This window comes from Podarcis erhardii (genome assembly GCF_964252035.2).
Source record: "Podarcis erhardii genome assembly, chromosome: 8".
NCBI classification, from domain to species: domain Eukaryota; kingdom Metazoa; phylum Chordata; class Lepidosauria; order Squamata; family Lacertidae; genus Podarcis; species Podarcis erhardii.
The window spans coordinates 20,683,189-20,709,391 of NC_138499.1; the positions used below are offsets into that span (position 1 = coordinate 20,683,189).

The 26,203-nt window shown below is 41.7% G+C and overlaps 1 protein-coding gene and 1 long non-coding RNA gene across 3 annotated transcripts in view; one reads left to right on the plus strand and one right to left on the minus strand.

The window, feature by feature from the left end:
- EMC2 (ER membrane protein complex subunit 2) overlaps nt 1–19,769 on the minus strand; it is a 43,183-nt gene extending 23,414 nt beyond the window's left edge. Inside the window, exons 1-4 of the mRNA XM_081874708.1 lie at nt 19,669–19,769; nt 8,280–8,393; nt 5,623–5,687; nt 151–236 (exon numbers count right to left, since the gene is read on the minus strand). Coding sequence (XP_081730834.1) covers nt 151–236; nt 5,623–5,687; nt 8,280–8,393; nt 19,669–19,708 — 305 coding nt within the window. The 5' untranslated portion in view covers nt 19,709–19,769. The remainder of the gene's footprint in view (nt 1–150; nt 237–5,622; nt 5,688–8,279; nt 8,394–19,668) is intronic.
- Nucleotides 19,770–19,899: 130 nt separating this feature from the next.
- LOC309349127 lies at nt 19,900–25,065 on the plus strand. 2 transcript variants are annotated; one of them, XR_014159739.1, is made up of 3 exons: nt 19,900–20,218; nt 22,245–22,403; nt 24,500–25,065. It is a non-coding gene; the product is annotated as an uncharacterized lncRNA (long non-coding RNA). The 2 variants fall into 2 exon arrangements; XR_014159740.1 differs by lacking the exon at nt 19,900–20,218 and adding an exon at nt 21,198–21,597.
- The last annotated feature ends 1,138 nt before the right edge of the window (nt 25,066–26,203 follow it).

A 26,203-nucleotide genomic window follows, 5' to 3' on the forward strand; every position in this document is an offset into this window, starting at 1 on the left:
TCTAAAATATTTCCATGCTAAAGTTTATTTGTATACAAGTGACAATCCTATCTCCATGTGCACAGAATTTACTCCCTTCACAGAAATGTTGATTGTGGCAGATTTGTTTTTAATGCAGTGTCTGGAAAAGATTTTTTAAAATTTAGTTACCTCTCCATGGCTTCAAATCTCATGCCTGTTAACCGCTTAACTCTATGGCTCCCAGGGAATTGCCGTCTTAGCTCTTGAAGACAAAACTGTATTTTTAAGAATAACACAAAGAAAAGGGGGGAGGTAAAAAACACAGTTTTCTTTCAAGTTGGAAACCAAAATCTGAGTGATGTTTATTTGAGAACAGTAACTGAGAAGCTCATTTGGCAGCAGTCTCGCTTAACACAACACTAAAGTACCATATCAACACTTCTTCAGCAATGTTTTGAGAGATACCAGGACACATAGACAGAACCCAGGTTTCATGCTACAAAAATATCCTGTAGTCAGTTTAAAAAAAAGACACCCCACTCCCAAACAACCCTACAATTTATAAACAAGGTAATTCTTTTGAGCTTCAACCACATAATGCAATTTGTACTCCTGTGGAGAGTTATGCAATTAAGCCCTTAATTGACTAAATCTACAACCTAGAAAGTGACTTTTGAACAGTTTATTACTATTTTGAACAGTGATGAAGCAATCATGATGTACCAAAGGTAGGTGATAGAAGGCAATAGCCAATAAAGGTTAACAAGAACGTGTATCAAAGTTTTAGTAGTAACAAAGAAGGAAGTGTTCCTTGCAAATCAACTCTAGGGGTAGCAATTGTGATACTCTGTTTAATGTTGGAACTCCCAACTCCCATCAGCCCCAGCCAACACAGAAAATGGTCAGTGATGAAGGGAAGCGAAGTCCAACAACATCTAGAAAGTGTCATGTTGGATATTCCCCTCTAGCTTAGTGTCCCCTTTGGTATACATTTTGTGTCAATGCTCTAAAATGGGCACATTCAAGTATTCTAAGAAGCATGGTTTCAGACCCTGTACAAATTGTATTTAACTAAGGTAGCCCAAACTCAGGACAGACTTTCCTACTTTCCTCCCTTCTATTCTATTTTCTCATAAGGGGGAGGGCAGCCAGAAAGGAAATGAATAATAAATATTAAAGGCAACTGCAAACAAGGTCCTACTTTCATCTAAGGCAAAGAAAATGGAGACACTATCTTTTCACACACAAGTATTGCAGGTGGCTGTCCCAAGCAGCCGTGAATTTGACCTCATGGTGTGCTCTTTTGCCACTGTCTATCAAACGAAGGATCTTTATTCGTGAACTAAGGTCATGCATGGAGGGAGAGATACTGCAACAAGCTATGAACAGCCATTATGTGGTAGAAACAGTCCTAAAAACTACGATGGATAGCAAATAGAAATTGCAAAACACTTCATCTGGAACCAATGGCACCTATTTTTTCATAACAGAAGCCTCACATTTGTTGAGTTTCCTAGTCAGGAAGTTAAGAGTGCAAACCCCATTCTGGTATCAGGTGCCTGCAGCTGTGGCAAAAGATTAGTCAGAATTATGGCTATTTTGAATGTCCTTTCAACTAAGTATGTGGAACAATAAAAATCATAAGTTTTCATTAAGCCTTTAAACTGTTCTCGGTGTGGAGACCAAATAGTCACAGTGCTTGCATCATGCTGTGTTTCTTATAGGACACTTTGGGGCCAGAAGTTCAAACTTAAAACTACTGCAGCAATTATTAGCGTGTTTTTTTAAAAAAACAACAGGTGTGAATTTGTTTGTTGGTTCCTTTAGGAAACCCTTCAGTAAAACGAAGGGAAATGTTCTTCATATCTATTTTTATTATGTGTTCTAAAAAATTCCAGATAACTTCATTACTACCACCATATTAAAACATGATAATCATCAGCGCAACATAGAAGTTTAATGCAACTTTCTGCCTTCAAACATTCTTGTTGATCCTGCGAACTAAGGATGATTTTGAAGGTAACTACTTTATGCTGGCACCCTTACAGCAAAAATTTCTAGGCTGCATCCTCACGCATCTTGACTTATAAGAGCAACCAGGTTTGGGTCGGCTGGCTGATTGGGTCCTGGGGTTTGCAATTCGCTGTGAGCTGCATGTTAAAGAAGAATTTGAGCAATCATTCTCGGAGAAGGGCCCACTAGACCAAGACAACTGTGCCAAATACCAACTAGTTACCAATTTTGTGATAAGGTGCTCCAGTGGATGGTGGTCATACAACTCTAAGGCCTTGTAATGGTTATAAAGGGTTACTTGTGCGTAAGTTGCCGTTACCTTTGGCTAGATCGCCTGGCTAACCATGCCTTGGCTGACAGCCCTCACTCCGTGGCCGTTCAGTCGTTTGCAGAATCCGTCAGTGGGCGTTTCTTGAACTGCTTCCAGCATAGAAGCTGTTTGACGCCAAGTCTCCGCCTACTCTCCCTGCGCGGGACTCTTCTGCACAAGGAAGGAGTGGGCAGAGGCATGCCCATGCTCTCTCCACTGGTCTCGGGTGAAGAGTCTTGGAGACCTCTCTCCGAATCCTCCATCTCCCTCCCTTCTCTACTGGTGTTACGCTGAATTCCTTCCCCCCTGCTGGTCCCCTCTCCTGCATCGCTTTGGAGCCTAGCCTCCACCTCTCGCTCCGATGTCAGTTCCCTGACAGGCCTCTTGGATGAAGCAAGTTATTTAGATATGATTTCACGTTAGGGTTTGGTACAACACTACCTTTGGCAACCGTTATTCCAGGTGAGAGTGCACAACATGCAACCATGTTGATTCCCCTGGCCTTCTCAGAAGCCTTTGATACCAGTAACCATGGTATCCCCTCTGGACGAACCAACTGGGGTCAGAACTGGAGGAATTGCACTGCAGGCTTCTGTCCCTATCTTGACAATCAGTTCCAGAAGTTGGTACCCAAAATATTATTACTCTTCCATAGTATAAGATCACACTATGGTGATCCACAAGACTCCATTTTGTCCTGATACTATCAAAAGAAGATGCTGAGTGAGGTGTCATCAGTATTTATCTATTTTATCATATCCATATGAAGCTGCAGATGTGCTAAATTACTGCCTGCAATCATCAATGGACCAGTTGGGGGACAATAAGCTGAAACTGCAATGGGGGGGGTGATGCTCATTCTGGGGTTACACTATCCCTAAAAGATCAGATTCATAGTTTGTGTGCTATTAAACCTGGTGGCATTACTTGGAAGCCAAAGTGCCCTTTGTGGCTTGAAGTCAACTGAGTTGTATCCCACGCTGACCCACTATTGATGGATGGCTCCTTGATCCAGCAGAGGACTCCAGCAGCAGAACACGGAGAGTGAGGCTTCCCCAACCACTGTGCCCTTGAGGAGTGAGTGAGAGAGAATGGGACTTGCAAGGATTATGGTATGTGAAAATCGCCAGAGTCCCAACTGGATCAAACAGCCTTCCATCACTGACAGACCCACTGCCCCTGAAGCAATCCGAGACTGTTTGATTTGGTTCATTTCTAGGTTTTAATCACAAGAAGACCAACTACTTTTGATTTAGAAAGCTATTTTACTTTATTAAACTGTGAGTTTCAAAGAAAATTAAACCTACTTCCTTTACTATCACCTCAGGCCATCTTGAACTCAGTTTACATATACACAAAAACACTGTCCTAGTTTATTTGAAATATTTCAAAAGTGGTTTCCACTGAAGACAGAAAGGATATGAGTGCATGGGTGAAGTGATGCAATACAAAAGGGTCCCCCTTCTAAAAAACCCTTTATGTTGTAAAACATGCTTATCATTCGCCACATCTTGCTCTATATACAGCTGGTAGGACAGATTTTGGTTGAAAATTAGGAAACTCTTAACAGTAAGAGTTTTATGGCAGTAGAACCATACCTAGGGAATGGGCTCTATCCCACCATAAGTCTTCAAACAAAGGTTGGATAGCTAGGTTGCTCTAGCTCTGGATTTCTCTCATCAAGGAAGGAGTGAAACAGATGGCTTACAAGCCCCTTCCAACTCCATGATTTTATCATGGCTTTCTTTTTATTGGGTGATACTGGCAAGATCTCCTGAACGAACAGTGATGTTCACTGCATCTCACTTTCTACGAACCCAGTCATATTTGAGATATCAGAATGAGATATTCTAATATAATAAAATTGTTCCAAAACTGTGTTCATAAGGTATTGATAAAGAAAAACAACTCTCTTATTCTTGAAATTACAATTAGCTTAAAAATTCATAAATGATCTTTTTTCTCACATTCCCTTTATACTTTTCCTTGAGCTCACATCCACTGCCAAACTAAGGAACAAACTTTCAGCAAGAAAATTCTGTATACATAATTCGAACATTTACATGGCTCTTTCACCAGAAGTTGCTGGTTAGAGAAAAAGTATCAAATTCCCTAGTTTGTAGGTCTCCTCCTTTTTTACCAAAATGAAAAGGATTTCCATAATACAAACATTTTCGTAGCAGCTATGCAATGAAACCCACATGCAAAACATTTACTGTAGATGGCACAAAAAAATCAGTAGATTGAGAGAGGTACCTTTCAATCATTTGAAAAGTTGACATACACTGAGATTCTGTATCAACATTTTCTTTACAATATAGCAGCTAAGATATTATTTTGGCACCCAGCTTGTATCCAAGTACTGTAGCTGTAAATATTTTTAGTACTTTTGAAAGACCTGTGATAATTATAAGCAAAATATTGGTGTAGGCATTATTTCATTTAAGGTTCTATAAGCCTCCAGGTCTACACAATCCAAAAAAATCTCAGTATTAGTTTTCCCACAATGCTTGTGTTCATGCTAGCCTCACTGAAGGACCTAAACTGCAATAGTTCATCAGTATAAAATGGAAGCTAGATTTGTCATGAAGGAACATGACAGTTGTTAGTTGTTTCTTAAAAGTAAATAGGAAAAATATGCACTCCAGCACTGAAGAGGACGAGTGCACAGAGTAAACTTTTAAAAGCAGCTTACTACAGAAATGCCAGGCCATAACTTAGTGGTGGGGGGGAAAGAAACCTATGAAGTAAATGGACCTGACTAATTTAAGTTCAGTAATTTCAACGTGTCTATTCTAAGTAGGATTTCATTGAATACCAGCCTATCATTCTATTCTTAAAGACACCTCCATGCCTATGAGGAACAGTAAGAGGAGCTCTTAATCTTTGAAGAACACAAAACTTTTTAGAACTTCACAAGACAACAAAAGAATTGCAACAGAATTTTGCAGTAGAGTGCTGGACAAATGCAATACAAAACCACTGGGGGGTGGGGAGAGATTGTCTAGCTCCCCAAAAGCACATTGTGCTATAAACTGACCATCTAGAACCACCTATTTGCACCTCCACAAGATTGCCCGGAAAAGTTTCACATTGTGTAAATTAAAAAGGAGCTTCCTCTCATTCAAGGCAGCCTCTCCAGATTTCACCAATTCCCTCTCTTGCTGCAGCCCTCTATGTTACACACCATGCCATTCCAAAGGCTATCTCAAGCTTCAGGAGCAGCTTTTCAGGGGACATAGGGAGCCGCAGGAAGGAGGAGAGAATGGGAGAATCCTTTGCGGTAAGCAGTGTTCCAAGCCATTACATTTGCAGCAGAGGTCAGCTGGACTACTTACCAGTGCCAAGTCATCCCGACTGCAGTCCAATGCAGCAATCATCACTTGCTCATATATTATCCAGACTAGAAAACACACAAAAATACATCTGTCATATGAAATGAGGTAGTATGTTTTTCAAAACACCTAAAACAAATTACATTCTTTTGTTTTTCATGGAAACATGGACCTGTCATAATTAGTGCTCAAAATTAGTATGTGCTACTAAACACTTTTAAAAGCTATAGTGTTCACTTATGCTGCGTAAGCATTTTTGTAGTGTGTTCCATATTACAATGCAATATTACTACACCAGAATAGCTATTTATGATAACAAACCAACTATGGAAATGATTCACAGCTCCCCCAATTTCAAAAAGCACTTTGGGGGTTTGGCAGAACAACAGTTTTTAGGGGACACTTTCACCAATTCTGGTGTTCTGTTCTTCTCCATTTTTTCCTTTATAAATGTTGTATTTTAGCATTTTGTTGGAAGCCGCCCAGAGTGGCTGGGGAAACCCAGCCAGATGGGCAGGGTATAAATAATAAATTACTATTATTATTATTATTATTATTATTATTATTATGGGTAAACCCTGGCCTGAAAGCTGGATCAGGATCCCAAGCAATTTTTTGTAGCTCCCAGAGATATCTCCAATTTTGACAGTGGTGGCACAAAGCGGGGGGAAATGTACATATGGTGGGTACATATGTTTAAACTGAGTTTTGCATTTATGCCTGATGAGGGTGGTGAGTGAGACTGGGTGAATGGTTGTATGAATAAAGTGTATCATGTTGACTGAAGCTGTACATTATACTGTCATATAATGCTCTCTTGTAAGTTACAATGAACAATAATAAATAAAACTACCCTACTATACTGAGAGCATTTGGCATTCAAGAGGAAAGGCATGCACATGAAATAGACAAGTGTACAAATTTCTGTGATACACACATAGAATTGTTCTGTGTAAAAACTAAAGGTTTGGGAGGGTACAGATTGCCCCTCAATGAAAATCTACTTTCCACAGACAACACAACAATCACTCTGATTTTGGCTTTTACCACTTCAGTGAATGTGTGGCTATTATGTTCTATGCCTTCTTGATTAAAATCAGATTGCTTTCTTAGAATAGAAACTACATAGCCTCTGGAAACAAAAATGGATATGACACCAGGAAACATATGGAGGATTCATTCATATACATCATATGAACACTATTAATTAGGGAATCTACTATTATCAGTGATTCTCCGAAAAGACAAAACGAGTGAGGTAAATGTTTCATTTATAAATTTACTAAGTGAAAGGCGATGAAAAACAGCACACTCAACTTCCCTGTTGAGATCACTGCCCTTTCTATCACCCACTGAGTTTACATTAAACTCGGGAGACAACATATGCAGGCCTGTTTTCCTGGGCACTTCAAATTTTAAATCTCAAAACCAAATAAGAAAGTGACTGTGCTATGCTATTATATGCAACTTTCAGGTGTATACCGAAGCCAGGTTTGGGGAACCTTTGGCTCTCCAGATGTTGCTAAACTACAACTCTCACCATCCTTGGCCATTGGCCATGCTTGCTAGAGCTAATGGGCATTGTAGTTCAAAAACATCTGAATGGACAGAATTTCCCCACTAAGTTGTTCTCTGAAAAAAATATTCTAATGCTCATCATTATGAGATATATTAGTAACATCTTATGATAACATCCCAAACTGAAAGACCTCTGGTCGAGTGTTCTAAGAAATGAACCCATTTCAGAAATATTGCTCCCCTCTCTCTCTTTGTATAATGTCAGTGTTACTGAGACCAAAACTTCCTAAAATTAAATAAAGAAGGGTACACCCGTTCTGATCTTTGAGACCTTTGCCAAAAATGAACTGCTCATACTGTCTGAATTAGGTTAACTAAGTTATAGAAAGGAAAGAAAGAGAAAGTAGAATGAGCTCATTAAAAACAAATCACTGATACTTATTCCCTTCCTGCCTACATAAGAGCCTTGGTCAACTTTATACAGTTTTCTTGCCATAAAACACTCTGATGCTTTATCCTGTGCTTATATAAAAAGAGGTATTGCATTATTGTGACTTTCTTTTTAAACAATTCCCTTCTGGTATAAAATGCTCTGTGCCAAGTTTCTGTCTGGGGAGAATTAGTATTGTGCACTTACGATCCCCCCAAATGATGTAGAGCTATTGTATATAATGAAAATCCAGGCACGCCCTAGACTCTCATGCCCAACGCTATAATAAAAGGAACTCTTATATTGATTCCACGTAGCTGAAGTTATGGTTAAATTTCAGGAATAACCTTCTGTCTCCATTTTAAAATTTAGCCATCCTTCAAACGAGTGAAGGCAACCAATGAGTGAAATTTGGCCAAGGATGCTTGGGCCAAGGGTTCTCTCAAATGTATTTGCATGACTAGCGGGCCAGGCTATACATCCGATTAGGTATACATCTCCCTGCCCACACCCTTAAGTTGGAAAGCAGATCAAGAGTCAGGAAAACTGGCAGATGTTGAGCTTTATGGGCGTACCATACATCAGCATGCACAAGAAAAGTGAAGTAAAAGAAAAATAATATTGAGGGTGTAATAGGAGAATCAATCAGGTAATAATAAAAGCAGCTGCACAGAATAAAGACAGCAAGAGATGTGAAACAGCTTTGACCTACTGTCATCGCCAAGCTTAGCTGCATATTCATGAATTAATTCTTCTCCAACTTCCACTATCTGCTCACTGTTCCGATAGTTCTCTTCCCTCCATTTCCTCATTTTATCTCGCATTTCTGAAAAACAAAAACAAAACAATGAAACAGTGGAATGACAATTCCTAATCAACATTTCTGAAAAGAATTGGTATATACATTTTCTGTTTGATAATAATTGTTTTAGTAACTTAAAGTTTCTAGCTTTGAAATTATGTTTGTGGAAAATGAAATAAACATTGAGACTTTTAGGTTTACAGGTATTAGCTAACGAGTCTTATCCCTTATACAGTGAAAAACCAGCACAACATGAACTCCCAAGCACATCTTCCATTACCTTTTAATACTGATCAGTAGCATTCAAAAGTGCAAAATGTGAGAGGCAATACACAGCACATTTAGAGGCTGAGAATCTTATCTCTATGCAGAGACAAAACACTGTCTGCCTGCAAGTGGTCATCATATTAGGCACCTGGCCAGAAAGAGTAGCATGGAAACAAAAACATGCCTGGACCAAGTCTGGTACCTGCTTCCTTTCCAATCATTCAAGGCAATTGATGTAATTATAATTCTAGGAAAATCATGAAGGTTATTTAATGAGAAATTGTTCTTACTAAAGCTGAAAGTGTGGTTCTCAGTTAACTGATGTGCACCTGCCTACAGCCAGGTAATGCCCCCCCCCCAGTAATTTTGAGCTGGTTGTACAGAAAATCTCAGTTTGCAAGCCATTTATTTATTTCAGTTATTTGTTCAATTTATATACTGCACTTTATCCAAAGATCCCAGGGCGGTGTACAACATTAAGAACATAATTTACGCAGCTTAATATTAAAAGCATAATACTCAGCGTAATAATAAAATTATTTATTATAATAAATACACATTTAACAGGCCATAGTGGCCGAAGGCCTGGGTAATGAGAAATGTTTTTGCCTGGCAGCTAAAGACGTGTAAAGATGACCCATTCTTGTGTTGTAAGCCAAGGTGTGTCTATGAATAAGTGTGCTAGCGCAGGTTGCTCAAATCACATAAGCCACACTCTTCCCTTTCTGAAGCCAGGAGAAAACAAACCCAAACAAAAAGAAATGTTGGATTCCTCTCATGGTTTATTTGGAGACAAACAAACCACAAGTGGTGGTTCACATGTAGCACTAAGCCAACACTAATTTGTTTCTTCCTGACTTGGGATAGGGAGAAATGGGGCAGGTGAGATCTGAGCAGTGTTCACCAACCATGCCTGCTTGTTCATGTTAAACCATAGTTTGGAGTACCATGATGGATGAAACGGGCCAATGTCTAAAGTCAAAATTTTCTCCTCTTGCTATTCAATATCTTTCAGCACTGGGGTAACTGATCAGATTCACAGCATGTGGATGCTCAGTGATTATTGTGTTGCTGCCTTTATGGATGCCAGAAACATAATGCAGTACAAAATGCTGAATTTCAGGCTTAATGGAGTTGAACCTGTCAAGTTCTGTTTGATTTTATTATTTTTGTCATAATGCACATTTATGATTATTACTCCTTCAACTTGCCTGCTGCCTCTATGAAAGATTTGTAATTGCTTTGGGTAATATTTCCCAATGCAAACATATAACTGAACATGCTTTGAGTCTTGAAGAGAAGTAGGAATAAGTTTCATCTCAAAATGAGTATATACTATTATTGCTTCATTGTGTTAGCTACGAAGCAGATCATTTTCTTCTATTGCCTCATCTGGGAACTCTTGGATTGTTTTCATTATTCCTATAAACTACAGATTATTCCAAGGCCATTGGTTGCTTTCTATTTCAGTAAGAATTTTAAAATTGGAATAGCAATGTACATATATATTTTCACTACTATTCCCTAAACTAATATAAAAGCATGGTCTGAGGGAGTGTGCAAAAAATTAAAATTATATCTAAAATTAATATGGCAACATTTATGTACACTTTTAACTATTTCTTTAAATAGGGTAGTCATTACACTTCATGAACATTACATCATCTTCTATTATGAGGAAGACCAATGGGGAAGTTTTAAATCCTTATTAATCACACTTTCAAAGCATCCAAAATCACACAGAAAAAAGCAGTTTCTGAATAAATAATTGTCAAGAACACAGAAAGCTAGACTGCAAAAAAGCACTGGCAGCAGACATAAAAATCCACCTCAAACTCAAGTGATATAATCAATCAGTCAAGGTGGACCTGAAAGTCATCATGAATTCAAGCTGTTATATCCTGCCCAATGATGCCTTTTTTCACCCTTTATAAATTGTCTGCATAAGGATGTTGCCACACTGCAATTTGCTTGAGCACAGAGAGGTGGTGCTATGAACTACAGAGTGACAATAGCTCACCAGCCGACCTCCCTTAGTGGCAGGGGCAAGTGAAGAGAGACATAATAGTCCAACAAACCATGGAGGAACAAATAGACTAGGGCAGCTCCCCAGGAACTGCTTCCCAGTCTTGCTCTGATGCCACCCGCCACTTCCCTCCTAACCCTCCATTTTCAGATTTCAGATTAAAACTGCAGAGTGGCAGGAAATGAGGACCTTTTTCTGCCTCCCCACTTCCAGCTACTCTGTGAAGACCAGAGAACAGATCTTCTTACAAATATTGGGGGGCGGGCAGGGGAAGGACTGTACCATGTGAAAAATTAACATAATATTTTAGCTGCAGTTCATTCATTTTCAGCTTTGTATTCTTGTTATAAAAAAGTTTGCCTAGATATTCCCTTGTTGCGCCCATAACCTAGGTTTCAGGTGCCATTCAGCTCCTGGTTTTCATATCTCAGTTTCTAACATTTGCGGGGGGGGGGGGGCAGGAGTGGTGCTTGGCAAGGTAGATGGGGTCAACAACACAAGCACAGACACAGCCCTTTATCTTAAATAGAGAGAGGGAGGGAGGGAGGGAAAGATGATCAATTTTTCATGATGAAGAAAGCCATAGGTGACAACAGAAGGCATTGTGTGAGTAGGGACTCCTTTGGTTTGTTTTGGTGTACAGTATTTTTATTCTGCCTATTATAGACATCTTAAATGCACAACAACTTATATTTTTTAATTACATTTTAATAGAAAAAGACAAGACTGAAGTTGTTGGTCTTCCTGTCACTTCAAAATTTACAAGTTAAGCTGTAAGTTTTAGATCAAACAGATTTCTTTCTATAGTCCACCCCATTCCTACCCCACATATGATTCCTTCCACAAATAGGAGGGGTGAAATAGGACTGTGCAAAATTTTATTTTAAAAGACAACCAAAACCACCACAGAGTTACATTTCATGTGCCTGAGTAAAAACTAAATGGTTCCTGACTCAAGACAACCTCTGGAAATTAAAAGATTGGACAGAAAGAATGCGATTGAATCTCAAATGTAGTGCAAGGAGTGACAGTCCAAACATACACAAAATAATGGAAGTTTCCTCCATGAATTTACTCAGCCACTACTAAAGCCTCCATGCCATTATATCTCTCAAATGTAATAATGACTGAATATTAAAGTATAGGGTATCTAGTGATGGAAAAATATGAGACAGGCCATGTTTTGTCATTTGATCACTTAATATAAGAAAACAAGCACATTAAATGTCCGACAGTCTTAGCCCTGTACATGTTTATTTAGAAGGATCACTCCCAAGTGAGCATGCAGAAATTGCAGTCTAGTGCTGCAGCCTGATGATTTCTGTAGGGAAACAATATCAACTTTCAGCTTGTCACGATGGTGGTAGTGGCCCTCCATCTTAAATTAAATTTGGTCAGCCAAATTTAAACTTGAAAACAAGTTGTGGAATTGCCGTATTTTTCGCTCTATAACACGCACCTGACCATAACACGCTCATTGTTTTTAGAGGAGGAAAACAAGGGAAAAAAATTCTGAAGAAACAGTGGATGTATCATTTTTGTTCCTCATGCTGTGGCCACAGACATATGATCTGATGGTGAATTTGGGGTGACCCAATGCAAAGATCCCGAGGATCCATGTGGATCCATGCTTTGTAACCACGTTTTTGCAGCACTGCGGCCCCAGGCAACAGTGGGTGCGTGATTTTTTGGGTGCAGGCTGTAGCCATGGACATGTAATGTGATGTGATGTGATGGTGAATTTGGTGTGGCCCAATGCAAAGATCCCGAGGATCCATGTGGATCCATGCTTTGCAACCATGTTTTTGCACCACTGCAGCCCCAGGCAACAGTGGGTGCGTGATTTTTTGGGTGCAGGCTGTAGCCATGGACATGTAATGTGATGTGATGGTGAATTTGGTGTGGCCCAATGCAAAGATCCTGAGGATCCATGTGGATCCATGCTTTGTAACCACGTTTCAAGTGGGGAGGGAAGGAAAAACACAGAAGGGACAAGGAGCACGAGAGGGGTGTGCAGAGAAGCAGCTGGCTAAGAATGCAGGAGAGGGGTTTAAAGTTAGGGAGGAAAGGAAAGCAAAAGTTTTCCCCCACCCAGCCACCCAAGCCAGCCCTCTCTCTGTCTCTCTCCCACCTGCATAAACACGGAGAGGAATTAGAAGGAAGGACTGACGCGATCCTTTCCTTTCCCCTCTGCTTGCCTGGGGGGGAGGGGATTTGCCTGCTCTTTGTTCCATTTGAGCAAACAGCAACCGAAACAGAAGAGGGTGGGCAGTAAGACCCTGAGGCAGAATGCAGGAAAGCAACAGCTTCCTCTCTCACGGAGCTCCCTCCTCCCTGATTTTTGCCCCTGCGCTCGGGAGGGTCGGCTCCAGGGACCACACATTCGCTCAATAACACGCACCGACATTTCCCCTTACTTTTTAGGAGAAAAAATCTGCGTGTTATAGAGAGAAAAGTACGGTAAGTTTCAAATCTACTGCCCTGGTTTGCAAGTAATGGCTTGCTAGCGCTCTAGTTTATTTCCTCATAGTGTGGCAAATGGAGGAGGGGACGGGTGCAATGTTAGCAGTGTGCACCAGGATGCTTCCTCACTTCTAGTAAACCATAGTTTGCATAATTCTTGGCAGTAACTCCTGGAAGGGCCTGGGAGGATGGGACCCTGACTGACTCCAGCTACAAAAGTTGTGGATGCTGAAGAGACCAGGGAACATCTTGGCTGTCTCTTAGGGCAGACCCAGGTCACTGAGCCTGGGCTTCCACAGCCAAGGCCCGCTATGAACTACCATTGGCAGGACTGGTAGCAACAGCAGCAGATATGTTCTATGCTTATGATAATACTTTATTCTTAGTTATGATATTTAACATTTGCATTTTACATTTGACTTCCTTTGGTAATGTTTTATTTTGAAAGCATCAAGATAATATTTTAGTTTCCAGCTAATTATGTTGCTTTGAATGTACTATACTTTATTTGTCTTTCTTTGGGTAATGTTTTCTTCTGGACTGTTTTATTTGATGTTCTAATATGTTGTAAACAACTTTGAGATTTTTTCTTAAAAATATAAAGCAGCAGAGAAATGAAATGAATACTAATAATTCTGGCTTGTCATTACAGTGGTGCCTCGCAAGACGAAAAGAATCCGTTCCACGAGTCTCTTCGTCTAGCGGTTTTTTCATCTTGCGAAGCAAGCCCATTGACGGCTTAGCGGCTTAGCGCTATTAGCGGTTTAGCGGCTTTTAGCGGCTTATCGGATAAGCGGCTTAGCGGCTTAGAAAAAGGGGGAGAAAGGGGGAAAAAAACCACAGGAACTCGCAAGACATTTTCGTCTTGCGAAGCAAGCCCATAGGAAATTCGTTTTGCGAAGCACCTCCAAAACGGAAAACTCTTTCGTCTAGCGAGTTTTCCGTCTTGCGAGGCATTCGTCTTGCGGGGCACCACTGTACATGCCTATCAGGCCACTGAATGACTCAAGAAATTCTCACAAATAATTTCTGTACACTGTGTCAAATTCTGTACCTCTTTCCCTATACTTTCATAGGCTACAATCTGAATATTGTTTCCAACTCTCTAAAAGAAAGAAAAAACGTTACATATATTTCATCCAGGCTGCTCTATCTGGTCCTCAGGACTTTCCACATGCCACATCCTCCTCCCTTTTAATTAAGATGAAGAATAAAAGTAAAGAGACATGCAAAGGAAGAAGCACTGTAATAATGACTTCAATTAGACTTGCACAGAATGTGCCCTAAAAAAGTTGATCATGGAATCAACTGGAGGGGCAAGAAAGCTTCCTTCAGAAAGTGGAAGTCTTGCTCAAATAAGGAAAACAAAAAGGAAGACAAACTTAGGCAAAATAAATACAAGCAGACAATAAGGGATGAAAAACAAATGAGTGCACTGCTAAAAACCATCAAGAATAAAATCTTTAAGTACATTAGAAGCAGGAAACCAGATAGGGAAATGGTTGAACCTCTGGACACCAAGGGAGTCAAAGGTGTGCTAGAAGAAGAGGATACTGCAGAGAAATTGAATGAATTATTTCCATCCATCTTCACAGTGAATGACGTAAGGCAGATCTCTGTGCCTAAACAAACCTTTTCAGGAAGGGAGTCTGAGGAATGGAGGCAAATGGTGGTGAGAGAGTTTTAGGCCTTAATGACATGTTAAAAATGGACAATTCACTGGGTCCAGACAGCAACCGCTCAAGAGTTCTTACAGAACTCATATGTGAAATATTTAATGACTGGAAAGCAATGAACAGAGGCTTTGATTAACACTTACTATATAAGCAGGCCTGGTATTATCTCAAGCATGCACAGATGGGTTGAAGTTCCTTGGCAATTCTGGATAACCTACAGAGAATCAGCTGCATGCATTTCTGAGTGTCAACATTATATTTGAAACTATTACAAAATCTCCATTCACAGTTTATTTTATGAACAAGAGAAACTAGTTTTATGAAAGTGACTGTTCCCTGAACTACAGTAAGCCTGCAAATTACGTGGGGGTTACTTTCCAGGGATCACACCTTAAACCCAGAATCACGTACAGTCAAAACTCAACGGGTTCAATGGCAGGTGGGATTGCCAAAACCATTTCCCCCAGAACCCCACCCCCTTTCTGCCCCTTTTTATTACAGTGGTGCCTCGCAAGACGAAATTAATCCGTTCCGTGAGGCTCTTCGTATAGCGGTTTTTTCGTCTTGCGAAGCAAGCCCATTGACAGCTTAGCGGATTAGCGCTATTAGCGGTTTAGCGGCTTTTAGCGGATCAGCTGATAAGCGGCTTAGGGCTTAGGAAAAAGGGGGGGGAAAGGGAAAAAACCCTGCAGGAACTCGCAAGCCCATAGGGAAATTCGCTTTGTGAAGCGCCTCCAAAACGGAAAACCCTTTCATCTAGCGGGTTTTCCGTCTTGCGAGGCGTTCGTCTTGCGGGGCACCACTGTAATATTAATTTTTGCCATGTGTGTAAAGCTGAATGTGCACAAGTAAAATGTGTATAAGTTGTGGGCCTACTATAAACTGGTTAATTAAACTATCAATGGCATTTTAAACTGGGGGAGGTATTGTTTTTGTTTGTTATTATGTTATTGATTTTTTGCATTTTTATATTTTAAACTGCCCTGTGATCGTCAAATGAATGGTGGTTTAGAAATTTAATAAATAATAATACAACATCAATATTGCCACATTTTAGGGGCCTGGAAAAACCGATGCAGGAGGAATTACCTCTGCCCAACCCACACAACTGCTTCCTACAGAGGTAACCAACATGGGAAACAAGCATATGGAAATATTACCCCCACTGCTCAAGTATCTTATCAATAGATGCTGTTTAGATAGGGAGCTGGTAGTTGGGTGATCTGCCTCTAGGGATTAACCTGTTTAGTCTTTTGATCCTCCATACTCTGTGGTTTCACAATACGGAATTACAATAACAAGTAATGCTAGTAAGACATGACACTGCAGTGGCACCTCGGAAGTCGAACGGATTCTGTTCCAGAAGTCCATTTGGCTTCCAAAACGTTCGGAAACCAAGGTGCGGCTTCCAATTGGCTGTAGGAAGCTCTTGCAGCCAATCAGAAGCCGTGTTGGACATTCAGGTTCCAAAGAACCTTCACAAACCAAACATTTGACTCACAAGGCATTCGGGATCCAAGGTACGACTGTACTGCGATACTGAACAGGTTATAAAATACATTTTAAAAAATAAATCCCATAGGAAGGAAGGAAGGAAGGAAGGAAGGAAGGAAGGAAGGGTGGGTTTGGACTTGATACCCCCCTTTCACTCGCCTTAAGAAGTCTCAAAGCGGCTAACAATCTCCTTTCCCTTCCTCCCCCCACAACAAACACTCTGTGAAGTGAGTGAGGCAGAGAGACTTCAGAGAAGTGTGACGGGCCCAAGGTCACCCAGCAGCTGCATGTGGAGGAGCGGGGAAGCGAACCCGGTTCACCAGATTATGAGTCCACCACTCTTAACCCTACACCACACTGGTTCATTTAAATACTGCTAGTCTGAGGAAAATGGATGGCAATAATCTTCTGCTTTTTATTTCTACTTCTTTGAAAGCAGATACAATTAGGTTTCCATTATGAAGTAGATAAGTATGCATATTAATAAATAAATCTAGTTAAATCTTGTTGAACTACTTAATGATTATTTTGCCTGTAGTAGCAACTGTAATGCATTCTGTTAGATGCTGTATAATTTTTAATTGCATTTTTATCTAAGGAATTTAAATTGTAATACAATAAAACACAATACAAGAAATAAAAGGCAATAAAAACACAATTAAAATCATTATAAATATTTAATGCGGACATGCCACAGACAACCTGAATGAAGCTTGTGGACTACTGGTGGTCCACAGACCACACTTTGGAAAACCCTGCTGTAGTCTGAAATCTTACTTAACACTCAAGTAAGAACTATATACAAGCATAAGAAAGATTTCAGAAGCCACAAAGAAAGCAACAAATTAGAACTGCAATCCCGCATGCCCTTAATTGGAACCGAGTGGATCTTTCTTCCAAGTAAATATGCACAAGATGAATCTGCAAGAATCTTAAGACTGACCACAGCCTCATTGCTTTTTCATAGATGTATATGCTTACGACTCATGGAATGTAGCAGCTGAAAGTACAAGCTGAAAAACAGGAAAACCCAGGTTTTGGTTGGCCTTGGCAATCTACTTTTGGCAATCTACATGAAGCACTGTAAAGCTCTTCAAACAGGCAGTACTCGGTAATGAACTCCTCTATTGCATAGTAATGCATTATATTACTATGATTACTTGATTTGGTTTTGATTTTATTTCTTGCATTTCTATGCCACTTTCCATCCAAATGAATCCCAAAGTGGCTTACAAGAAACGAATTGCAATAATAGAACAGAGTATCACAAGTCCTGTGTTAAGTCATATTATATGATTATCAAATCAAAAAGGCATTTATAATCTATAAAACAATATTAACAAAATAGCAACAAAAAATAAGCTAAACACTATTAAGTTTATAAGCCCTACCCCAGTGACTCATAATCTTTCACTCTATTCAGTTTATTAAAGTACATATACACATCCATCATACAGAAGGACCTGGATCTAAAAGAAATACCTACAACAGAGCTATACTTTTAACTTATTAGTTATTAAGTTAAACCTGCGACCCAACCAGTGATGTTCAAGGCAGTGGCCAACAACTGAATGATACAACCATCTCCATGTCTTCGAATTTATTCAGCTGCTGCTAAAAGGCCCTTGCTAATACATTACTTATAAAGCCCCATCACTGCACCTGGCATTTTACAAAGTTTCATTATCTTCTCTCTGACCCCCAGCGCCAAAGTTCCCTGTCCCAAAGAGCATACAATCCCAAATTTTAACAGTGGGGGGGAGGCCAACAGTCAATGAAGGGGTGATGGTAAAGGTGTAGATTTATCAATCTTTAGTTAGGAAAAAGGATGAAAGGAAATGGCTTTTCAGAGGAGATAATTTTAAGATGAGTGTCCTGAAGGAAGATAGGGGAAGAGTCTCCACCTTCGCCCCCAAGCTCTGCACCCTCAATCTCCAATGTGGATTTAATGAAGAAGAAAAATCTCAATTCACTGATAAACAGGACTAGGGGTATATGTAGCCAGGGGGGCAGCTGCCTCCCGAATCAAGTAAATAAATGAAAAATGCTTAACTAAAAGTATACATTGTAGAAAAATTATGACAGATATTTCTGAGAACTTGGGGTCAAAAGAATGTAATTTAAAACAACTGTTGTCAAGACATTTCATTCTGAATCTGCTACAGAGCCAGGCAGAGGATGGTGACAGGGGAGTATTCTGTCCGCCTAACATAAATCCTGGCTACACTCATGCTAGGGAGGGGGGGGGGGAGTTAAATCTGTCCTTGTGTTCGCTGTGACCACGACAGGACAGGTGAAAAAGGAAGGCTGTAAACTCCTTGAGATCACCGTCCCCTACGTTCCTAGTAAGGTAAAGGTAAAGGGACCCCTGACCATTAGGTCCAGTCCCGGACGACTCTGGGGTTGCGGCGCTCATCTCGCTTTATTGGCCAAGGGAGCTGGCGTACAGCTTCCGGGTCATGTGGTCAGCATGACTAAGCCGCTTCTGGCGAACCAGAGCAGCGCACGGAAACACCGTTTACCTTCCCGCCGGAGCGGTACCTATTTATCTACTTGCACTGTGACGTGCTTTCGAACTGCTAGGTGGGCAGAAGCAGGGACCGAGGAGCAGGAGCTCACCCTGTCACGGGGATTCAAACCGCCGACCTTCTGATCGGCAAGTCCTAGGCTCTGTGGTTTAACCCACAGCACCACCCTGCATAAATTGTGGGCTTATTGTATTCAGTGTGGCATCCAATGTAATATATCATATACTTAACAACAATAACAACTTACTTTTATTTAGCCTCTCATTGAAACTCTATCAAGAGGCTGCATACACTTCTTTCACAACTTTATCCATTGTTGAACCACTTAGGAATCATTGTCACCTAAACAGCACTTCTCAAAGCACCTTGTACACATTATCTTACTGTAATCCTTAAGAGTATCATCCCCATATTGCAGACTGGAGCTAAAGACCTTGTACATTCAAAGGAGAGACGAGATGAGATTCGCGGGGATTCGAACCGCAGACCTAATGATCGGCTCTGTGGTTTAACCCACAACGCCACCCACGTTCCTACTCGGACGCAAATCCCACCAGGTAAGCAGCCCCGCAAGCCATGATGGGGTTAATTGTTTGCGTAGATCAGCTTCGAGAATACCACCTAAAGGACTCCCAGACCAACTGTGCGCGGGGGAGAGACGGTGAAGTTGCTGAGGCTTTTTCGCCTGGCGAGGGGAGGCGCTAGCAAGGCCTCGGCTATCCTTCCGAAGCGGCGGGCGCCTCTCCCCCGCCCCAGAGCCGCTGTCGCTGCGCCCACACCTCACCCTGGGTCTGCCCGTATCGCGCCCTCCCCTTCTCGCCGCGGCCGGGCGGCCGGCAAGTTACCTTCCCAAGTGACATCGTACATATCCGAGACCTTCGCCATCTTGCCGGGCTCCCCTCACGCCTCGCCTGCGCCACGTGACCGCCCGGAGCCCCGCCCACAGAGTTTCCTGGGCCCCGCCCCGAGCTCAATCGCTGACAGCTCCGAGCCTGATTGGTTGGAGGGAGCTAGGGGCGGGATTCGCTCGCGGAGGGCGGGGAAAGCGAGCGACTTTCTTCGTCTCAGGTTGGCCTTAAAAGCCCCTTTCGCTCTCGGTCTCCAGTTCGCTGAGGCGGACGACCTGGGTGAAAGGTGTCGTTTATACGCGGCTTTCAATCCAGGGATTTAGAAATCGTTTTATATAGCTGCTTGCTTCCTTAGAGGATGTGTTTATAAAAAAAAAAGGGGGGGTTCCCACAGCCGCTTATGTACAGATAGTTTAAAAAAAAGGGGGGGATATCTATTCCCTTCCCTCAGGTTTACAGTGTAAAAGACAAGACACGCCACATTACCTCATAAAGGAAAAGCACATTCACAAGAGACCGCCCAGTGAATTAGATCTTACAACATGAAGTAATAGCTGTTTCCCACCCCCCACCCCTTTTATTACATATTGGATTGCTATAACAAAGTCCTGAGATAGGAAAAAGAAAAAGACATGCAAGGGAAAGGGAGAGAAGAGGGAGAGGGGGGAAATTCTTAATTTAATTTGCTATGTGAAATTAATTTAATTTACTACGTGGAAAATATTTTTCCCCTCCACCCCGCCCCCCCCCCAAAAAAGCAGCACAGACTTTTTTCTTTTAACCTTTGGGGCTTTTTGCCTCTGGTGCTCACTCTTAACTGTCTTTTCTTTTGTACACCTGTGTATTATTTATCTCCCATCTTTCTTCACCCAAAGATGGACACCGAAGGGCTCACAAGAATCACGGAAACAGCAAACCGTAGTAGGAAGCTCAAATACAAGACACACCCAAAGTCATGTAGTATAGAAGTAGTGGGAAATGGCATACAGGTACATCAAGGTTTGTTGGGTTGAAATAAACGACAGATGAATGACAAGTGTCATATGGGAGGCATCTCTCGAGCATGTCTCAGGGAGTCCCTTTTATTGAATATTACAGCATTGCCACATATGTGCTTGTTGCTGATTGGTTAACACAAATACAATGCAAGGGTTGCATATAGGTATTAATCATCAATAGATTAAAGGTTGGGAAAGGGAACACAGAATTGGACAGGTATGAAAACCTCCTTATTAAACTATTACTAGCGAATGATATAACAAGGCATAAAAGAACATAACTATCGCACTCCGTAGATGTGGTTAACCATGCATTGAGAACAGGTCAGGGTACAATGTTTCATGAACTCAATGTGAACTAAACATTCTAGGGTGGGTGAGGAAGGAACACTTCAGCTTAGAGCGGTTTGCCAGAGTCATGTGCAGAAGCAAAACTTCCCAGCAAAGGTTGTTTGGAAGGCATGTGACTTTATCCTCAAAACTGCTGTGCAAAACGTGTTGCAGTTGGGTCTTCAAGGCTTTCCTCCACAGAAAACTATCTCCAGACCTCCCTGGAGAGCTGTGCTCCCCCTGAACAAGGCACCAACCCAAGGGGGTACAAAACTATGACTTGAGAGCATGCGCAGAACAGAAGGAGAAAGGGAGGAAGATGACAAATTTTGTCCTTGCCCAGGGCACAATATTACCAAAGTTTGCCCCTGCTGGAAAGTTCAAGGATGCAACAGAGGCAGCCTATTTTGCTGCCCTCATTGCCACACGGTAGTCCTGATGATGGAGTATTGTAGAGGCTACCATGTCCACCCATGTCCATCCGCCCATTGTATGCAGATATATGGACCTACATAACTAATTATGACAGAGCACAGTTGTCTTATCACCCTTTCATGGTGTCCTCACATCAAAGCCTACTGTATAGATGTTCATACTGGTACTTTTTGACACATACATATGTACCCCCGCTGTGATTCTTTATCCTTCCGTGTTCCTTGATCCTGGTCGGCAAGTAAAACCTGTGCCACAAAAGTACAGGATTTCAAGCGTTTTAACTGATTCCATAGCAAGTTATGTGAAAAAGCAATGATTTCATACTTGGAAGAAACTCGCACATGTGTTTTCATCAACATCTTGCATAGGCATTTAAGTCCCATTGTAAAATCTCAGGCTCCTTAACCTAACTTTTTGCTGTCTTTTACATGTGCAGTGAGCACATGATTCCTCCCAAACTTTTTAATGGTGCAGTAATGCCCACTGCATAATCTCACACACATATATTTCAATCTTCCTCATATAATACATCACAAAATAGGACGCATGATTGGGAAAATTTTTATTATAACTTCCACGCCCCATTCCAAAACCCACCAAACCTCCATAGTCATCCACATGCACTGGGTAGTAACTGCTGTGGTAAATTGTTCAAACTTAGAAGCATCTTTCATTGTCCTTATACTTTCTGGAATCCTTCGCACTGTTTCACACACATACTCGTATGGAAATCCATGGTAGCTGCAAGAAGCAAGAAGGCTGATTCACACGAGCATGTTTCAAGCTTTTCCTATTTATTTTTCCCTCCAGTGTAATATTGAGGTGGTGAAGCCTTCAGCTGGGCACCCACTTTTGCAGTGCCAAGTTAAATAGGGAACGGAGCCTGTGGTTATGGCAACGTGCACCTCACCAAGCAATTATTACAGTTTAATAAAGGATTCCCACCACCACCACAGAATCAGCCTTCAGGTAAGATTTGAACTGTCAATGAGGTAACCAGATTCAGTGGATCACATTGCTACTAGGTTTTAGGGCTGTTCCACACTTTAGGCATAATTGCTGCAGATGCATCAGTGGTGTTTTCTGTAGTATTCATGCGGGTGGTGTGACATTTCCTTCACACAATTTCATCTAGGTTTTAAATGTGAGGTGGACAACCTGTGCTTAGGGCTAAGTAGCTATGGGGTTTAAAAAACAAAACTTTGGCATGGTACGTGAGCTTAAACGTGTCAACTCAGAACTAAGCCCAATGAGTTCAGTTGAACTTACTCTCCGGTAGGTGTGCATAGGATTGATCCTTAATTATTTATCTACAGATCTTACACCATTTGTCTATGATCGGTAGGGTTTATGACACCACCACAAAATGTCACAATATGGACTTTGTTTTACTGAGCCTTGGTTGTACACACCAGTTTGAAAGTTTGAGAGAGACTGTATTTGGCATGGACAATATAGCACTGGCATAGGTTTCTTCCTCAATGGAAAAAGGAACCAGGTTGTGACTTCATTAATTAACCACTTCCATATGAAGGCTCTTTTCCCAGAGAACCAGACGGAGTCCATGCAATTCATGGCTCTCAAAACTTGTAGTCATCTTGCAGTTGATGCTGCCAAGACTGAGTAGAGAAATTGGGGGTGGGGGAGTACTGGTATTATTTCTGAACTCTCCATCTCTTCCCAGTGAACCTTATTTAAAATATAAGGAGGGAAGAAAAGGAAAGGTGTGTGAGCAACTTGTGATTTTATTCACACAATGCTGTATTTTTTAAAAAATGTGATACTTACACAGTGGCTAATAAAATCAGTACAGTGACCTTTTCAGGAGATTTAAGAGCAGTTAACTGTTCTGGAGAGTGCCTGAATACATGCTGAGATCACAAATGACCACATCCTGGCACCAGAGCGACTTTTCAGAGACATTCTAGTATGTGCTATTCATGCGTTTAAAGTTTATCGGAGCTTCTGCACTCTACATTAGACCTGAAATTTGCACACATTTGCTCGACAGAGAAACACAACTACTGCAAACTCCACTGTGATTAAGGGTCATCCCAGTTACACACAGGTTTTGAGAGTTTTGGAGTTTTATTTTTAGCAGGGTCAAATAGAAGGAGTGAATTCAAGACTGCGATCTTGCGCACATAGTCCCATCACACTCAATGGACCTTGTGAGTAAGACAGCACTGTAAATCACACACCAGGCAGTTATAATGGTCAGGGATAACTGCAAAAGATAAGGAGGTGTTTTATCTTCAAACCATTTGAACTGGCTTCCTTGATTGGAAGTTGCTTTTCTAGGATTCCAGAAAATTCCTTCCAAATGGGGCATTGCTAGGTACATGAGACACAAAAGTTCTAGAGCTCAGTCTCTCTCTCTCTCTCTCTCTCTCTCTCTCTCTCTCTCTCTCTCACACACACACACACGTGTAACCTGCTTCCCATCCTTTGTACTGGAAATCCTTTAACTAGAGAGGCCAGAGGTTGAGTCTGAGACATCATGAATGCAAACCATGCATTCTACCACTGAATTCTGGCCATATGGTTAAGGACCAGCTTCACTGGGGGATTTTTTAAAAAAAACAAAAAACAGCACTATTCAAGATCAAATTGGAGTCTAGGCCCTGGCCAGTGACCACTTAACCTAGGCAGCTTTGCAAGAGAAAATGAATTCCATCTTCAGAGGGGTGGGGGGACCAACAATTTTCAGCCAGGAGATGATTTTGTTAGAGCACATACCTGAAACAGACTTGCAAGCAAGCTTGATTCTATTTAAAAAGTTGGCAACAAACCCTTGTAAAATTCAAGGCCATGCATTCCAAACATATACTAAGGAACACCTGCGAGCTCTGCTTTGGGACAAGGAGGTTAATGTGTTAGTGTAAGTCGATTTGTGGCCAAAAACTTAAAATCCGTTACTTGTGCAAAACATTCTGTCAAACTGAAGGACATGAGCAAGGAAGGCAGGGATGTTTTAGGGAATGTTGTCGCAGACTGGAAAGTAAACTAGTCATTTAACCCAAATTCAGTTAGCTTTCCTTTTATTTCATCCACCATTCCCACAGGCCTGAAGAGTCCTGCAAAAGATGGCTTGGAGCATAAATGGCGTCATGGGACTCCCCGCCCCCACTCTCTACCCCAGAACAAGGAGAACTATGACGTAGGAGATTTCTAAACAGACTGACACGAGAGGCCGAAGAACAGATGGAAGCTTTAAGTTCTCAGGGTTGGCCCAATAAATTTTGTTGCCTGAGGCAAAGGACAAGATGACTGCCACCCCTTCAAAGCACAGAAACTGCCTGGGTGGGCAGCTAAATCTTAGAAGACTCAGGACAGGCAGTGTGGCACTCTGTACTTCAGTACCTTGCCACCCCTCCCTGCCTGCTCCACAGTCATAGCTGTCAACTTTTCCCTTTTCTTGCGAGGAATCCTATTCAGAATAAGGGAATTTCCCTTTAAAAAAGGGAAATGTCCACAGTGCCTATGGGCAGGGCTGGCCCTGTAAGTTCTGCACCACTAGCACTCTAGTTCTCCAGCAGGAACAGAGCAGACTCAGCTCCATAGGCCCAGCCTGACTAGTGTCAAGTGACTCCGCAGGGCTATCCAGATTCTAGAAAGTCCAGACAAAGGGAAAGGAGTCTTGCGACAGACTAGATTTATTGTGGCACAACATTTCATGAATTAAGTCAGCTGCAGCACATAAAGGGGTGGAAGAACCGTAACTACGGGTGAGCTAGCCGGGATTTTGCCTCTGGTGAAGCCTCCAGAGGGGCACCATTGAGGCTGTATGCAAATGTGCGTGGGGGTTTGGCAAAGTGAGTCTTTGACCCAGGTGAAATAAAGCCCCATACGGTGTAATATGTCATGGGTTGTTGTTCATCAGATGTTGTATTTACCTACTGTAATTTTAAGACCTGCTAAGGAACAGATGATTGTTATCTGTCCTGATGTGTAAAACAACACAACTCAAAAGAAGGTGTGTGGTTTTTCCCATGACTGTGTTGAGGTGGAATTCCAAGGTAACTCTAGACAGGGAGGAGGATGGGGACAAAACTAGGATAAGTTGGCTGTGCCTGTCACTGGCTGTCAGGGACCGTGCTGAGGAGGGCTGCACTGAGGAGGAATGGTGGGAGCCTCCCACTACCCCTGCTCCTGACCAGGATCCTGAATCTTCCCAGGAGCAGGAGGACAAGTATAGATTTGGTTTGAAGAAGGGCATAGTTCAGAAGGCAGCAGCTGGGAAACACTGGATGGGGAACAGCTAGGAGAAGAAGCACTGGGAGAGAGAGAGTTAACAGATTCACTGTCTCTGGAAAGCATTCCTCCACCAAAAGAGCTGATTAAGGTGGCAGAACAGAAAGCACAGAGATTACGAGCTCAGGTTACAAGATGCAGTAGTGACCTGGGTGACTAAGGAGGAAGTGGGAGAAACTCTGAATTAGGAGCACTGCCATTCCTAGGAAATGGTCTCGCTGTGATCATTAAAGTTTCTAACTGGTAAGAAGACTCCTTTTTCCTTTGTTCTGCTTATCTACTGCCCCGGGCCAGGGGGGAGCCGATTCCCTGAAGCCTGACACTGCTTATACCTTCTATTGGTCTTCCTGCCTCCCTACCAGTCCCAACGGCCACTAGTCACCATTGGAAACAGACTCCAGCTGCTGTGCTTGTTTTCAAGCTTGGCCGAGGCCTAACAACAGCACATGGCCAGTTTTCCATTTCTACTCTGCCGAATCTCTGAAATCTGTAACTGCTTGTCGATTGACTACATA